Source organism: Procambarus clarkii, chromosome 52 (assembly GCF_040958095.1).
Source record: "Procambarus clarkii isolate CNS0578487 chromosome 52, FALCON_Pclarkii_2.0, whole genome shotgun sequence".
Classification (NCBI taxonomy): domain Eukaryota; kingdom Metazoa; phylum Arthropoda; class Malacostraca; order Decapoda; family Cambaridae; genus Procambarus; species Procambarus clarkii.
In genome coordinates, this window is record NC_091201.1 from 17,597,106 (window position 1) to 17,614,643 (window position 17,538).

Sequence of the window (17,538 nt, forward strand, 5' to 3'; positions counted from 1 at the left end):
GAGGACGAGGGGGAGGGCAGAATAATAGGGAGGACGAGGGGATGGGGGAGTGGAAGATGGTGGGTAGAACGAGGGGATGGTGGAATGGTGGAGTGGGGAATGGTTAGGAGGACGAGGGGACAGTGCGGTGGGGGATGGTAGGAAGGACAAAATGACAGGGGAGGGGGGGGGGAATGGTGGGGAGGACGAGGGGACAGGGAAGTGGGGAATGGATGGGAGGATAAGGGACCAGGGGAGTGAGGAGTGGTTGGGAGGACAACAGGATAGGGGAGGGGGAACTGGTAGGGAGTACTGGGAGACAGGGGGATGGTTACTGTGGCTCAGAAATGCATATGTGTTGCTGAGCCATAGCAACGTGTGGCTGGGTACAGCTAGTCTGTACAGTACATATAAAAATGTGAATGTTCGTTTGTTCAAAATCGCTAATCTCCGAAAGTTCATCACTGATTGCTTTGAAATTTTGAGACAATCTTTCATTCACATACGAGTGTGTTTTTATATATTTACTATATAGATTTTCTGTCTGTAACAGGTAAAAACATTTTTTTTTACACTGTCTTTTCAAGTGAGTTTTCATGTGAGGGAAATCTCTGAAACCTCTTTACCGATTGGTTTGACATTTTGACACAAATTTGCACTCGAATACGCGCCTGTTTTTATATACCTACTATATAGAGGCCGCACCTGTGACAGATAAAAACATGCTTTTTGGAAAAAAAACAGTGCCATCTGCTGCACGTGAAAGGTACCTATGCTATAAGAAATATTTTAAGAATTCATTTCAATGTTTCAAGTTGCATTGATATATTGAGTTTTCACAGATTTCGATTTATTTTCATTTTGATTACATTATTTTTTGTGACATTGTGTTGCAATTGAGCTGTGTTGTTTACCATACCGTTCGTATCATGAGTATAGTTTTTTTTTAATTTTTTTTTTATTATTTTTTTTCTTCTTATTTTTAAGTGATGGAACATCAGATCATTTGATGGTCCCATTTTTCTGATGTGAACATCAAATTATTTGGAATGCATCAGATGAGGAAGTGGGGAATAGTGTGGAGCATGAGGGGACGGGAGTGGGGGATGGTGGGGACTAGGAGACGGGTGTAGTGGAGATTTGTGGAGAGGACAAGTGGACATGGGAGTAAAATATAATATTAGGACGAGGGGACTTGGAAGGGAGGAATGGTTGGGAGGACGATGGGACGGGGGGGGGGGGGGTGAGGAATAGAGGAAAGACGAAGGGAGAGGGACGTGGGGACTAGTGGAGAGAACGAGGTGATGGGGGAGGGGGGGAAATGATGGGGAGGATGAGGGGACAGGGAAGTGGGGAATGTTTGGAAGGACGAGGGGAGAGGGTAAAGTTGGGGACGACAGAGAGACAGTGGAGGGATGCTGTTGCTCAGCAAAGCATATGTTGCTGAGCCACAGCAATGGGTGGTCGGGCACAGCTAGTCTATTTATATATAAATATAAATGTTTTGTTGTTCAAAATTGCTAATCTTCGAAACTTCTTCACCGATTCCTTTGAAATTTTGACACAGCGTTGCATTCGAATACGCGCGTATTTTTATACACCTACTATATACATGCCACACCTGTAAGGCATGCATTTAAAAAATACAGTGCCATCTATTGCCCTTAAAAACTACATACACTATACTAAATATGTTGGTTTCAATTTAATGTTTTCTGATATCATTGATAAATTGAATTTTCATAGATTTCAATTTGTTTTCATTTTGATTTAATTATTTTGTGTGACATTGCGTTGGAATTGAGCTGTGTTGTTTACCATACCGTTCATTTCGAAAGTATAGTTTATTTTTTGTATTTTGTCATTTTTTTCATTTCGTTTTTTTTATCTGTTCTTCTAATTTTTCAGTAATGGGAACATCAGATCATTTGATGTTCCCATTTTTCTGATGGGAACATCAGCTCATTTGGGAACGCATTGGAGGAGGGAGTGGGGAATGGTGGGGAGGACAAGGGGATGAGAGTGGGAGATGGTGGGGAGGATGAGGGGGACATGTGGTGGGGGTAGTGGTGGGGAGGATGAGGGGAGAGGAGAGTGGGAGGATGGTGTGGAATAGGGGATGGGGGAGTGGAGAATGGTGGTTAGGTCAATGAGACAGGGGAGTGGGGGATGGTGCGGAGGACGAGTGGACGGGGGAGATGGGAATAGTGGGGAGGACGGGGGTGACAGGGGAGGGTTGCTGTGGCTCAGCAACGTGCATGTTTTGCTGAGCCACAGCAACGAGTGGCCGGGTACAGCTAGTCTAAATAAATAAAAAGGTTAATGTTCATTTGCTCAAAATCGCTACTCTCCAAAAGTTCTTCACCGATTGCTTTCAAATTTTGACACAATGTTCCATTCCCATACGAGCGTGTTTTTATATCAATATTGTATAGATATCACGTCTGTGACAGTTAAAAATATTTTTTTGTTTTGTAAACTGTTTTCTTCACGTGAGTTTTCATATGAGAGAAATCTCCAAAACCTCTTTACCGATTGCTTTGAAATTTTTACACAACGTTGCTTTCGAATACACGCATGTTTTTATAAACCTACTATATAAATGCTGCACCTGTGACAGGTAAAATAATTGTTTTTTAAACATTGCAATCTTTTGGATGTAAGAGCAACACATGCTGTAATCTCTGAAAATTATTCTCCGACTGCTTTGAAATTTTGACACAATGTTCCATCCAATATGCACGTATTTTTATATATCTACTATATAGACGCCACATCTGTAACAGGTAAAAACATTCTTTTTGGCGAAAAACAACGCCATCTGTTGCTTGTAAGAGCAAAACACTATACTAAATATATTACGATTCCATTTCAATGTTTCCAATTGCATTGATAAATTGAATTTTCATAGATTTCGATTTATTTTCATTTTTATTTAATTATTTTGTGTAACATGCATTGGAATTTAGCTGTGTTGTTTACCATTCCGTTCATTTCGTGGGTATAGGTAATTATTTTAATTTTTTAATATTTTATTTCATTTTTTAACTATTCTTATTTTTCAGTGATGGGAACATCAGATCATTTGATGTTCCCATATTTCTGATGGGAACATCAGATCATTTGGGACCACATCGAACGAGGGAGTGGGGAATGGTGGGGAGGATGAGGTGACCGGAAAGGGGGGGATGTACAGGAGGACGTGGGGACAGGGGAGGGTGTAATGGTAGAGAGGGGGAGGGGGTAATGGTAAGGAGGGCGAGGGGACGGGAGAGTGGGGGATGGTGGGGACGAGCGTACAGGGGGGTGGAGAATGGTGGGGAGGACAAGGAAACATGAGAGTGGGGAATGGTTGGGAGGACGAGGGGATTGCTGGGGAGGACGAGGGGGATGAGGGAATTGGGGATGGTGGGGAGAATGTGAGGACGGGGGAGTGGGGAATGGTTGGGAGGACAAGGAGACGGGGGAGTGGGGAGGACAGGGGGACAGAGGTGGGTTGCTTTTGCCGGGTACAGCTAGTAAATAAATATTAATGTATATGATTTATGTAGTATTGTTTATGCTCTACAACTTTTATTTATTGTCGTTTTTTTCGAAAAATTCATCGTTTTCATTTTATTGAAGAAAAAAATAAGGATTTGAGCTGAAAAGCAGCAAAACTCTTTTCAAAATTAAAAAAAAAATGGTAAAGAGTATTATAGTATTATTAAAATGCGTTCTCTTACACCCTTTTCAACAAAAAATCAATCTTCCAGGTCAATTAGTTCACCTGGAGTGGCTGTTTTTATGAACCTTCACAAAAATCCAATATGTCCGACTTTTTCAAAATGGCAGAAAACCAGTAACTGATTTTATGCGACTTTTTTGTGGACGATCCTGAAATCATGCTAAACAAATTCCAACTGAACATAAGAACATAAGAACATAAGTATAAAGGTAACTGCAGAAGGCCTGTTGGCCCAAACGAGCCAAATAGGTTGCTCCTATTTATAACCACCCAGAATTTTTATTATAACTACTAACTAGCAAAATAACTGCTACAAGCTTATTATTTTGAATGTCGATCGTAAATGCTCCTTTGTCGGTACTATATAGATATGCGTATTTCTCATGCATCCAAATAAGAGAGGAATAAACATTTATAGAGTGCCGTGCACAACTGTAATTTGTGGCATAATTAATGAATTGTGTTATTTGTACCGAAATTATAGTTTTTGTATTATTTCATAAATAAAATCTTCTTTCACAGTTTAACTTAATATGCGAGAGGACGGCGCTGAGGCCGCTGTACCAGATGCTCTACTCAGTCGGCGCTATGATCGGCGGGCCAATTGGTGGGATCTTCAGTGACAGGTGCGGCTGATGTGTGGCAGACTGAGGCTGTTTAATAGTAAACAGGCACAGTTTAAAGATAGTTTAAGGCTATATGTTCCAGGTTATGGAGGTCGGACCTCCTCAGCGATACATGTAATCGTTTGTTTAAAGGTTCCTTTAGATTTACACACCCTAAATTGTTGAGATAAGAGAGTTTGGCAGAGGGCCGATTTTCACAAAATTTTCTTCGTCATCCAGTATGTCAAAATAGCCTCGCTTCTGTTCCGAGCACCATCCAGACTATAGAAAACTAAGATAAACTCTAAATCGTAAGTAAAGAAGTTGAAAGTAGAAAACATTTTTATGTAATGCGAACTTAATGTGCTTGATGTTCTGCTGAGTTCTGGATGTTGGCAAAGTGTAATGTGGTGGACGTTGGCTATTGATACGTGGTTAGGTTTGCTTTATATATAATACCTCGTTGATGTCCAGTCTTCAATTGTTACAGTAATTATCGATTATTTTGGTGTTGTTTGTGAGATTGTGTCTGGTGATGGTCTGGTTATGTATAGAGACTATATGTTCCTTAATAGGTCCTTGCTGCTTGTGCATTGTAATGCATGATGAAAGGAATGTTGTTTAGCTTATATATTGAATTCGTTGGGACTGACAGTCTCCCAAGTGGGCATATGAGGGCATAGACAGCATTCGTCTCTTTCAAGGGGTTTTTGTTTGGTTTCAGGAGAGTTCATGAACATGTTGGCAGTCTTCTTGCTCTTATAGTATATCATTAATTCAATCATCTGGTTGGTGTCATTAGGGGACTCATTTCTATAAATATTGTTTCTCATTTATAGATAATTTATAACTTTCAGTCGCTTTCAACGAAATATGTTTAAAAGAAAGACTATTACCGAAAAATTATATATATATATATATATATATATATATATATATATATATATATATATATATATATATATATATATATATATATATATATAATTTATTTATGATCGATGTTCCCTTCGGGAATCTTAATTTTAAGATGAATAGGAAAACCAGGGATATACTGAACATCTTGTTTCAGATTCTTTACTTTAAAATGCATAACGTTTCGAATACTTCTCGTATTCATCATCAGATCTAAAAGAAAAAACAGAAATCACAATCAAATAACTGGTAAACAAAGAACTCATACTGAATATAATTGCCTATCAAAGAAAGGAAAATGCTTAAAAACAAAACACTTAAGCGCACTTAAAGTGATCAATACAAATAAAACTTATTAGCTGTCACATATATTAAAGCTAATTCAAAAGTCCATTAAACTACAAGATGAATTTTATAACTACTAAAACAAACCATTATATTAAACTTACGTGAAGTGATAAGAAGTGAAACTTGATACCTAACACATAGATACTAAACACTATAACAAATATTTATATAATGAATACAAATCTACAAAAAATGTATGTAAAATACAAACAGAATAAACGACAATTATAAAGTACTAACCAAAATCTTATAAAAAACTCAAATATTAAATAAAATTAAATACCAAAAAATGTATTATATATCCTAAATAAAAGATTATATTAATGTACAATGTCAAGACTTGAAATAAGTAAGAAAGGGCAAAGACATGGTAAACTAAACAAAATTATAATAATAAATTCAACTACCAAAATGAACTATAAATCAAATTACAGGGCCTACTGTGCACTATACAGTGTACAATTGAACAGCTGAAAGGTTGCTATTTAACAGAGGCCGCAGCTCCTTTATATATAAGGATTCCATTACTCTCAAATCTGACTGGCCATTCATACAAGTGTCCAGAATTTTAAAATCAGATTCCAGCAGAGAATGATCAAACTCATAACAATGGTTTCTAATCTCCGAAAATGCTGGTTTAGACAATGGTAATCCAGTCCTAAAAGATAATCCCCGGTGCTCAAGTATCCTAATCTTAAAGTTCCGAATGGAACTCCCGATATATCCAGCATTACAGCTGGAACAATTATACATATATACGACATTTGAGCACAAGGGGGTAGGCACTTTATCTTTAAATTTAAAATAAGAGCCTATGGTTTTTGTGTTAACAAAAATAAATCTAAAGTCTACTTTAGGATAACACTGCTGCAACAGTCTCCTCAAACGACTCCTTACAGAAAAGCTAATAGTGCCATAAAATGGTAATTTAATATATTTAAGATCCCTTTCCACTGTAGTAATCCTACACGATGGCCCTGTAACTTGATTTATAGTTCATTTTGGTAGTTTAATTTTATTATAATTTTGTTTAGTTTACCATGTCTTTGCCCTTTCTTACTTATTTCAAGTCTTGACATTGTACATTAATATATTCTTTTATTTAGGATATATAATACATTTTTTGGTATTTAATTTTATTTAATATTTGAGATTTTTATAAGATTTTGGTTAGTACTTCATAATTGTCGTTTATTCTGTTTGTATTTTACATACATTTTTTGTAGATTTGTATTCATTATATAAATATTTGTTATAGTGTTTAGTATCTATGTGTTAGGTATCAAGTTTCACTTCTGATCACTTCACATAAGTTTAATATAATGGTTTGTTTTAGTAGTTATAAAATTCATCTTGTAATATAATGGACTTTTAAATTAGCTTTGATATATGTGACAGTTAATAAGTTTTATTTGTATTGATCACTTTAAGTGCGCTTAAGTGTTTTGTTTTTTAAGCATTTTCCTTTCATTGATAGGCAATTATATTCAGTATGAGTTCTTTGTTTACCAGTTATTTGATTGTGATTTCTGTTTTTTCTTTTAGATCTGATGATGAATACGAGAAGTATTCGAAATGTTATGCATTTTAAAGTAAAGAATCTGAAATAAGATGTTCAGTATATCCCTGGTTTTCCTATTCATCTTAAAAATATATATGTTGTACCTAGTAGCCAGAACGTCGTACTCGGCCTACTATGCAAGGCCCGATTTGCCTAATAAGCCAAGTTTTCCTGAATTAATATATTTTCTCTAATTTTTTTCTTATGAAATGATAAAGCTACCCATTTCATTATGTATGAGGTCAATAATTTTTTATTGGAGTTAAAATTAACGTAGATATATGACCGAACCTAACAAACCCTACCTAACATAACCTATCTTTATAGGTTAGGTAATCGAAAAAGTTAGGTTAGGTAGTCGAAAAACAATTAATTCATGAAAACTTGGTTTATTAGGCAAATCGGGCCTTGCATAATAGGCTGAGAAGTGCGTTCTGGCTACTAGGTACGACATATATATATATATATATATATATATATATATATATATATATATATATATATATATATATATTGTCAGGGTTCACCATAAGAGGGTGAACCCTCTTATGAACCCAACAGTATACACAAGGTCACTCACCGTAGCCCTGCGGGTCTTCACTCTATCCTCGCGGCGCCACTGTACGCCAGGAGAGTATCCCAGTCAATCCCAACCGGCCTCTGATCGAGAATGAGTGAGATCACAGCTTGTTCTCTTTACAGCTGTGTGCCCGCCCCGGCAAGGGCTCTACTATTAACCACAAGGTCGCCAACTGGTGTTTCCTGTGTCCAGTAACACGTCAGTGGTTTTGTTGAATTGTGGTAACAGTGGCAAGAGCACACGCAATAGGTCTGATATCAGGCAGGTATTTATTTCTATCACTCTATTTCCTTTCATGTATTATATAGCCACAAGAAATATGGAGGGGATGATACAAACGCCAAGGTATTTTGTGTTTTATTTAAAACTCAAGACATAACATCCATATATCAACAAGTAAACAGCTATTTCATGCGTAAGTCGCTCGTTCCCACATATAATCATGAACTCGCCAAGCTGGCAATGCTCCCCCTCACGTCAATGTCAAAATCAGCTGGGCGACAACTGCGTGATCTCTTACTGCACTTGTTTGTTGGCGAAAGACGCCTGTTTCTTTAAATTCTCAAGGATCACTAAATGTTAAAAAACACACAATATCTGCGACAATAGCAATAAAGCGTAAATACATCGTTGCACTGATCTTGAGCTCAATCAAACATTTCTATATTAATGAACACAATAATTCACTATCATGGTATAACACACTGCACCTCATTTAATGATAACGCATGCAAGTATATATTACTGGAGTTCTCAGTAATTCCTTTCGTGGGCGAATATTCAATTGATCACTGCACACATGAATGGTTAGTCAATGCACAAGCATAGACATATATATATATATATATATATATATAGATAAACCATAGATATCAATAATAGTAATAATATAATTACTGGGCACATAGCCTAACACCAAATACTGGTACATTTATATATATATATATTCTCTCACTAAATGATCATATTAAAGTCTCATGAAAGACATTATCGACACAGTAAATTCATCAATTACTCCGGGTACCTGCACACACCAATAATAATAATAGATACCGTGAGTGCTTTATGTAGCCCCACTCTGCACACTTGTGCCTTACTGAGACATAGGTGAGCCTTGCTCACGACATACAAAATACTCTGGCTAAATAATATAGCTGATGTCACGTAGGGGTGGGTGGTCCGGGGCTCTGCTAACACTTAACTGCTAGGGGCTCAAAAGACCCAAATACTCAGCCCCTCCGACTCCCTGGATTGACCGGAGTCTCCTTGGTCACACAGGAGAGGACCAACAATGCCCACCTCCGCAGGTCTTTGCTTCCACCACAAAGGGGTGCCACTGATTCACCCTGGAAGCCCTTCAGTCAAACACGGGGAAACTGCTGTTAACAGTTCCGGCCTAGACCCGTGGGGGAGTGAAGGAAGACTCAGGCTTACCTTATAACCATAACCTCCCTGAGCCTTGCCTGCCAGACAAAAAAGGTTGCAGGAACTCCTTTCCCGCCTGTCTTCTCTATCTTCTTCTTAGCAAGGTCGCCAGCTGGGTTATTATATCTGCGCCCCAGCAACGCAGTTCAGTGGGTGTATTATATATTGTTTGTAGCCAGAAATGTATGCTCATAGAGAAATATCATAAACGGAGGCACACTCAAACACAGTGATAAAATGTGTGGATTTACTGATGCAAATTACATGAACACACACACACAATCACAAGTAATACATGAATATGGAAATATGGATAATGAGTCTGGAGATCGTCAGCCTCTTCTTCCACGACCTCCAACCCTCCTTCAACTGGGCAGAAAGACAGGAGTCTCACACTCTCACAGGAGGGCCTCTTCACCACGTCGGCGCCTCTTCTTCACTGTCCTGCCATCCATACACACTGTCCTCTCTGACAGTCCTGGACACAAGCTGCCTTGCAGCCTATTCTACTATTAAAGTAATAAAGTCTTGCTGCCACATACACAAGTAAATATTGTGGCCTAACTAGCCTACTCATACAAGGGGTAATGGGAGGGAAAATGATCTACCTTACATTCCTGGCTCACGACGCCTGTCCCTCGATGGTTGAGGTTCCCACGCTTCCTTGGGTCGATCCTTGACGATCCAGGACGTTCCACAGGTCCTCAGGTGTCGTGGAGCCTTCGCGTCGTCGCCGTTCCAATCCCTGAGATTCAGCTGCCCCAATCCTGGTTCATCGGTGGGCGCTGAGCTAATCACTATTTTTCCCCACACTCGCCTCTCCCACAAGGCGTTGTTCCTTGTCTTAGGCACGGTGTCGTCCTTCCAAGATTCTCAGTGGATGTGACCCCAGTCACAGCTAGGCCTGCCCGCCGCACCTTCCAGACCTCAACGTCCAGCCAGCGGCACCGCCCAGCGTCGTCGCCGACTATTTTCCAAGTTTGGCACTTCTCTGCTCAATGAACTTGGTTCCTCTCTTGCTTCCCAGAAGCGCAGGGTCTCCAATAACTATGGTGGGCTGCGATGGCTAGTTCAATCCACTGAATAAGGCTTGCAGAGCCTCCAATCCTTGAGAGCAGACCGAGGCGCGTCCTGTCGCTTCCAAGGTCAGATCAACTCTAACGTTGGCGCCGCCCGGGGCACTCGGTGACGTCATGGCGGGCCCTGATTTGTCGCCCGCGACCTACGTCGGCCAATCCGCGATCGGCTAATGTCCCTTCCAAAAGGTCATATCTGCCGAAGGGGATACTGTTTCATTTTATAACAGGGCGCCAATTTTCCTTTATTTACAACTTATAATATAACTTCCTTCCCTTAACTGGCAGCCGGTCTGGTCGCCACATATATCATTAGACTCCCTGAACCTCAGAGAATCAGTAGGGAGAGCTGATATGACTCTTTAAGCCGGCAAACGAAAGAAATAGGAGAGGGCACCGTAACATACCCCTCCCCTTAAAATAAGAGTCATATCGGAAGAGCAGCACTCAAGAGGGCAATCTATACTCTTGCTCCCTCCGTTCCTGAAGTGTCACTCCTCCAGTTGGTGACGTGGCTCGTACCACCTTGCCAGTCACTTGCCTCATTGTATCTCCACCTTGCATAGTACCGGGTGTGATGGGTGTTCCCTGAACACCTACAAGAAATCCCCTCTCCGTGGCTACGAGTGTACTCCCACGGCTCGTTACCACTGTAAGATTCAGTGCATGCAGCGCCTCCACCGCGTCGTGCACTCCGAGATAGTCTTGCATTTCCACTGCGTCCTACAAGTACTCCATGTTTCCTCTCATGATCTCCTCTTCGCCAATCTTCTCTCTTCTCGGTTCCTCTTCTCCCATAGGTGCGTTGTCTCCTCACAGTGGCACTTGTAACCTGTACTCCATCCAGCAGCTTCCTCTCTTCCACCCTAGGCTTTTGCGATGGCCCAATGCCCCTCTAGTTAGGCTGGCGCCTACCCTGGGTGTTCCTATTCCCTTCTTTCTTCGTATTGCCTTTCCTATACCACTCGCTCCTTCGTTCCCGACGAACATCTTCACTCCTCCAGGAGATTCTCTTCCCTGCTGACGTCTTCTTCGGTTCGTGGTTGGGCTCATCCACCTCCCTGTGGCTCACCTCACTACGGTGGTTCATCTTGCACCTACCACTATTCATCTGGCCGGCATAGGGTGCACTGCGTCGTGGCTCCTCCACTCTGCCCCTCACTGCCGTTCGCTCATCCACTGAGCTTACTTTATTCACGTTTCTGTATGGAGGGAGTGCGGTCTGCAGCCTCTTCACCGCCCCAGGCGTTTGTACAGCTGCTCCTCGCCACTCCTCCACACGCATCATCAGGCTTAGTCGGAGGTCCCCGTCGTGGTTTTCCACAACCTCCGACGACCTCTCTGCACTCTCGCCCTCGTTGTCGTCGTCTCTGGCGACGTTTTCCCTGTCGAAGTCGGCTTCCTCACTATTATTTGGAGCGACTGATACCTCACCTGGCAGGGTTGTACCGCTGCTTGCAACATAGGCACTCCTGGCCCAATCGGGTTGTATCCTGCCTCCTCCGAGGTCATTACCCAGCACCATCTGTACATGCTCTAGGGGTAACTTAGGGGCTACAGCTACTATAGCTTTCTCGACTCCGCCGTCGGCAATCAGCTGTACTTCGTGAAGTGGCAACCTGTATTCCTCCCCCACACTGCGTATCCTCACCACTCCCACAGGTGAATCATTAAATTCCTTGGGGAGAATACTCCTGGTTACCATACTTATGTCAGCACCCGTATCTCGAAGAACGGCCACCTCCACTGGGTCTGACTTTCCAAACTTCACGTTGGCCTCGAAAACGAAGGGATGTTCACCCAACTTCATTTCCCAACCATTCACGTTGGGTCCACTATAATATGGAGTGTGAACAAACACTCTCTCCTCTTCCAACATTAATCCTACATTCCTTTGGTGCTCCTCACACTCGCGGGCATAATGTCCTCTCACGCCACAGTTGTAGCATCGGCTGCCTCCCCTGGGCGGCCACTCGCCAGTCCCTCGGGCGGTACCACTTGCAGACGTTCCCTGGGTCCTCCTTGGACTCCCTGTCGTCGCGTCCGGGACTGCAGCACTTGCTCCCGAGTTAGGTCCACAGCTCACAGCTTGGGGCTTCCTCCCCGCGTCTCTTGAGCTCTTGAACTGCGTTACTTCATCGGGCACACTACTCTTGGGAGAGTCCCCACCCGTCCTCGCTCCTCCTGAACTCCTAAGGTTCCCTCCCGACCTGGGGTAAGGCGAGTGTCTGGGTGGCCCCTCCCCCCTGAGATGTAGTGCCTCCTCCAGCATGTCGGCTCGATCCGCTGCAGCCTTCAGGTCCTTAATACCTGCTTCTCTCACCCTTACTCGCAACTCAGGATGGAGCACCGACATGAACTTCTCCATCACTATCAGTCGTTTAATATCATCCACCGACTCCGCTTCCTCCGCCTTCAACCATCGTAGGAATTTCCGTTCCATATCCCTGGCGGTCTCGGCGTAAGTCTTTCCCGACGCTCTTGTACACTCTCTGAACCACTTCCGGTACATCTCCGGAGTCAGCCGGAATGAATGGAGAACCGCATTCTTAATCGCGTCATAACTAGTACACTCCTCTAGGTCCAGCATGTTATAGGCTTCCCGGGCCTCACCAGTCAACCTGCCCTGGACCAGAGCAGCCCAATCATCTTCTGGCCACTCCTTCAGAGTTGCTATCCGTTCAAAGTGTTCGAAGAACGCCTCAGCTTCCTGTGGTTCGAACGTAGGTAAGTCACGTTCCCTTACCTTGAGGTCATCCCGCCGTGCAGGTAGTGAGGGCAGACCACGCTCAACGCGACGCAATTCGACTTCTTTCTTTGCCTTTATCTCCTCCAGTCGCAGTTGTCTCTCTCCTTCTTCCCGCTGCAGCCGAGCTTCTCTCTCACGCTCCTCTCGCTGCAGCCGTGCTTCTCGCTCACGCTCCTCTCGCTGCAGCCGTGCCTCTCGCTCACGCTCCTCTCGCTGCATTTGCGCTTCTCTCTCCTCTCTTCGCAGCTGGGCTTCCAGTTGCATCTTCATTATTTCCAGTTGCAGGCTCCTCTTACTACAGCTGGACCTTCCACTGCTCCCATGTTCACTGTGAATTCTCTCCACACTGGTAGGCGCTTGGGGTGGCTCTAGTCGGGACGGTTCACCTTGCGACGGCTCTCCTCGGGACGGCTCCTCTTGAGATGGCTCCTCTCCTGTCGCCTCCTCTCGAGCTGTGAGCTGTGCCATGATTTCTATCCTTCGCTCTGCTACCTTAGTCGTCCTCAACCTGATCCCAAAGTGGTTTGCCACTTGTTGCAGCTGGGCCTTGGTACACTCCTCCAAAATTCTCTCGTCCCTTGTGTCAATAAACTTCTTTACTTTGTCCTCCTCCATCTCTATATCATTGAGCATACACGACAGCACAGACAAGTTAGTAGGCACTAATTTCACCGTTTCAGTCCCTTAGCCGGTTGAGTAACAGCACTACTGAATTCACCGGCCACACTGTATTAGTACCCTGGCAACACTTGTCTTGAAATTTGGGTCACACTGTAGCTTGATCCACGCTTCCTGGCGAAGTTCCCAGTTCTTGGCTACTGGGGTTAGAATCCTGGCAAGGTCACCAGTTCTCTGTCACGTGGGGGTGGGTGGTCCGGGGCTCTGCTAACACTTAACTGCTAGGGGCTCAAAAGGCCCAAATACTCAGCCCCTCCGACTCCCTGGATTGACCAGAGTCTCCTTGGTCACACAGGAGAGGACCAACAATGCCCACCTCCGCAGGTCTTTGCTTCCACTACAAAGGGGTGCCACTGATTCACCCTGGAAGCCCTTCAGTCAAACACGGGGAAACTGCTGTTAACAGTTCCGGCCTAGACCCATGGGGGAGTGAAGGAAGACTCAGGCTTACCTTATAACCATAACTTCCCTGAGCCTTGCCTGCCAGACAAAAAAGGTTGCAGGAACTCCTTTCCCGCCTGTCTTCTCTATCTTCTTCTTAGCAAGGTCGCCAGCTGGGTTATTATATCTGCGCCCCAGCAACGCAGTTCAGTGGGTGTATTATATATTGTTTGTAGCCAGAAATGTATGCTCATAGAGAAATATCATAAACGGAGGCACACTCAAACACAGTGATAAAATGTGTGGATTTACTGATGCAAATTACATGAACACACACACACAATCACAAGTAATACATGAATATGGAAATATGGATAATGAGTCTGGAGATCGTCAGCCTCTTCTTCCACGACCTCCAACCCTCCTTCAACTGGGCAGAAAGACAGGAGTCTCACACTCTCACAGGAGGGCCTCTTCACCACGTCGGCGCCTCTTCTTCACTGTCCTGCCATCCATACACACTGTCCTCTCTGACAGTCCTGGACACAAGCTGCCTTGCAGCCTATTCTACTATTAAAGTAATAAAGTCTTGCTGCCACATACACAAGTAATTATTGTGGCCAAACTAGCCTACTCATACAAGGGGTAATGGGAGGGAAAATGATCTACCTTACATTCCTGGCTCACGACGCCTGTCCCTCGATGGTGTGAGGTTCCCACGCTTCCTTGGGTCGATCCTTGACGATCCAGGACGTTCCACAGGTCCTCAGGTGTCGTGGAGCCTTCGCGTCGTCGCCGTTCCAATCCCTGAGATTCAGCTGCCCCAATCCTGGTTCATCGGTGGGCGCTGAGCTAATCACTATTTTTCCCCACACTCGCCTCTCCCACAAGGCTTTGTTCCTTGTCTTAGGCACGGTGTCGTCCTTCCAAGATTCTCAGTGGATGTGACCCCAGTCACAGCTAGGCCTGCCCGCCGCACCTTCCAGACCTCAACGTCCAGCCAGCGGCACCGCCCAGCGTCGTCGCCGACTATTTTCCAAGTTTGGCACTTCTCTGCTCAATGAACTTAGTTCCTCTCTTGCTTCCCAGAAGCGCAGGGTCTCCAATAACTATGGTGGGCTGCGATGGCTAGTTCAATTCACTGAATAAGGCTTGCAGAGCCTCCAATCCTTGAGAGCAGACCGAGGCGCGTCCTGTCGCTTCCAAGGTCAGATCAACTCTGATGTTGGCGCCGCCCGGGGCACTCGGTGACGTCATGGCGGGCCCTGATTTGTCGCCCGCGACCTACGTCGGCCAATCCGCGATCGGCTATTGTCCCTTCCAAAAGGTCATATCTGCCGTAGGGGATACTGTTTCATTTTATAACAGGGCGCCAATTTTCCTTTATTTACAACTTATAATATAACTTCCTTCCCTTAACTGGCAGCCGGTCTGGTCGCCACATATATCATTAGACTCCCTGAACCTCAGAGAATCAGTAGGGAGAGCTGATATGACTCTTTAAGCCGACAAACGAAAGAAATAGGAGAGGGCACCGTAACACTGATTAAAGGGGAATTGGGAGGGAAACTAGAATCACCTACTTCCACCTATCCTCCGGTGAGAGTTGAGTTGTAGCTCCTGGTCCAGGCTCCCGCCTCGTGTAGGGAACGCCCCCACACACACCCTGTCGTGTCCTCCAGGAACCCAATCAACGTCCCAAAATAAACGCGTCGTCTCCGTGTACTGTCCTCCGCAGGTCCGTGCTCCTCCTCCACGTCTTGTAGGGTTGGAGTCGGTCTCCCGGCCGTCAACTTCTCCTCCCAACTACGGCTGCCAACCTACGTCTCAGCTGCAGTCGTACGGATTCCCAATTAGTATCTTCTTTCACTGCTTCCCAGTGGATTGGCCCAGCCGCTACGTCGTCACTGTGAAGCTATCAGACGTCCCAGACGATACTGCCTAGACTTCACCTGCACAGCACTCGACCCTGGAGCACTTGATGCTCAGTATGCCGTCAATTCCCTCTTCGGTCCACACATGGAATGAAAGAAGACCTCTTGGCGTACTTGCAGACTACGGGTGACGCGTAAGATCCACGGGAGTGGCGTATTACTGTCAGATTGACAGGATCAACCTTCACACATCCATCCACCTTGACGTGTCGTGTCAGACTGATTCCCTCACGGAGGATTGGCCCAGCCACTGCGTCATCACTGTGAAGCTATCAGCCGTCGCATATGTTGCTGCCTAGACTCCACTCTTGCACAACACCTGTCCTTGGAGCACTTGTTGCTCAATATTCCGTCAATTCCCTCTCTGGTCCAACACATGAACGAAGGAAGACCCCACAGGTGCTGGCAGACCGCCGGTGATGCGTAAATCCTCCGGAGATGGGGTAAACTGTCCAACTGACAGGACCCCCCCGCGCACGTCCGACCTCCTTGACGTGCTGTCTTAGACTGCTGGTGCCACCACGGTGCGATGACCGGACCCCCCTTCCTTCGTGACGTCATACTTACCAAGAGAGGTTTTCATTGGCTCCCTGTGCCACGTCACTGTCGGTGACCAATCTGGCGCCACTGACGTCACACAGTTTTGGCGGCAAAACGGAGGGGCCAGCGCCATATTGGCTTCCTAAAGGGCCTATACCACAGGCCAAAATACTCTTCTTTTACAAATTTCTCGCCACCTCGAGAACACTACACTCTCCCACATATATCAAACTGATGCCTGCGACGTAGAGAACACTCGGGTAAAGTGGACATGACTCTTACAGCAGGTGTGGGAGAAATATAAGGGGGGGAACACCGTCACAATATATATATATATATATATATATATATATATATATATATATATATATATATATATATATATATATATATATATATATATATATATATGCCTATACTTGCATAAACCACAAGTAAGTAAGTAATTATCAAAAGAAGGCACCAAACCGGGAAGGCTATGTAGCACCATCAAATACGCAAAATAATCAGAGGGCGCTAAATATCACCAAGGATGCCAATACGAGAACAAAAACGCATAAGGCGAACGATATCAAAAGTATCCGAGTCACCAAGAATTCTATCGAGGGACAGGTGACCGCGAGGGGCGGTCGGAAAGCAAGACACACGCTCGTCCTGGAAGTCAGGACATTCAAGAAGGACATGCACGACCGTAAGAGGGACAATGCAACTAGGACAATAAGGAGCAGGGCGGCGCTCCATCAAGTGACCATGGGTTAAGCGAGTATGGCAAATACGCAACCTCGCTAGAGCTGTTTCCCACCGCCGGTTACGGTGGAAGGAGGACGGCCACGAGGAAACACAACATTTAAGAGTACGTAGCTTGTTACCAGTAACAGACAACCAAGAAGCCTGCCAACGGGTAAGGACTGAGGAATGGATAACCGGGTAAAAGTCGGAATACGGAATGCCTTTACGAGAGATGGGACAAGAGCGGACAGCTTCCTTAGCGGCAGCATCCGCACGCTCATTTAAAGACACGCCAATATGGCTGGGAACCC

General features: G+C 44.4%; 1 protein-coding gene across 1 annotated transcript in view; it reads left to right on the plus strand.

The window, feature by feature from the left end:
* The window catches only part of LOC123763725 (organic cation transporter protein-like), a 551,940-nt gene that overhangs the window by 246,156 nt on the left and 288,246 nt on the right, over positions 1-17,538 (plus strand). The window contains exon 5 of the mRNA XM_069304407.1: positions 4,229-4,332. Coding sequence (XP_069160508.1) covers positions 4,229-4,332 — 104 coding nt within the window. The remainder of the gene's footprint in view (positions 1-4,228; positions 4,333-17,538) is intronic.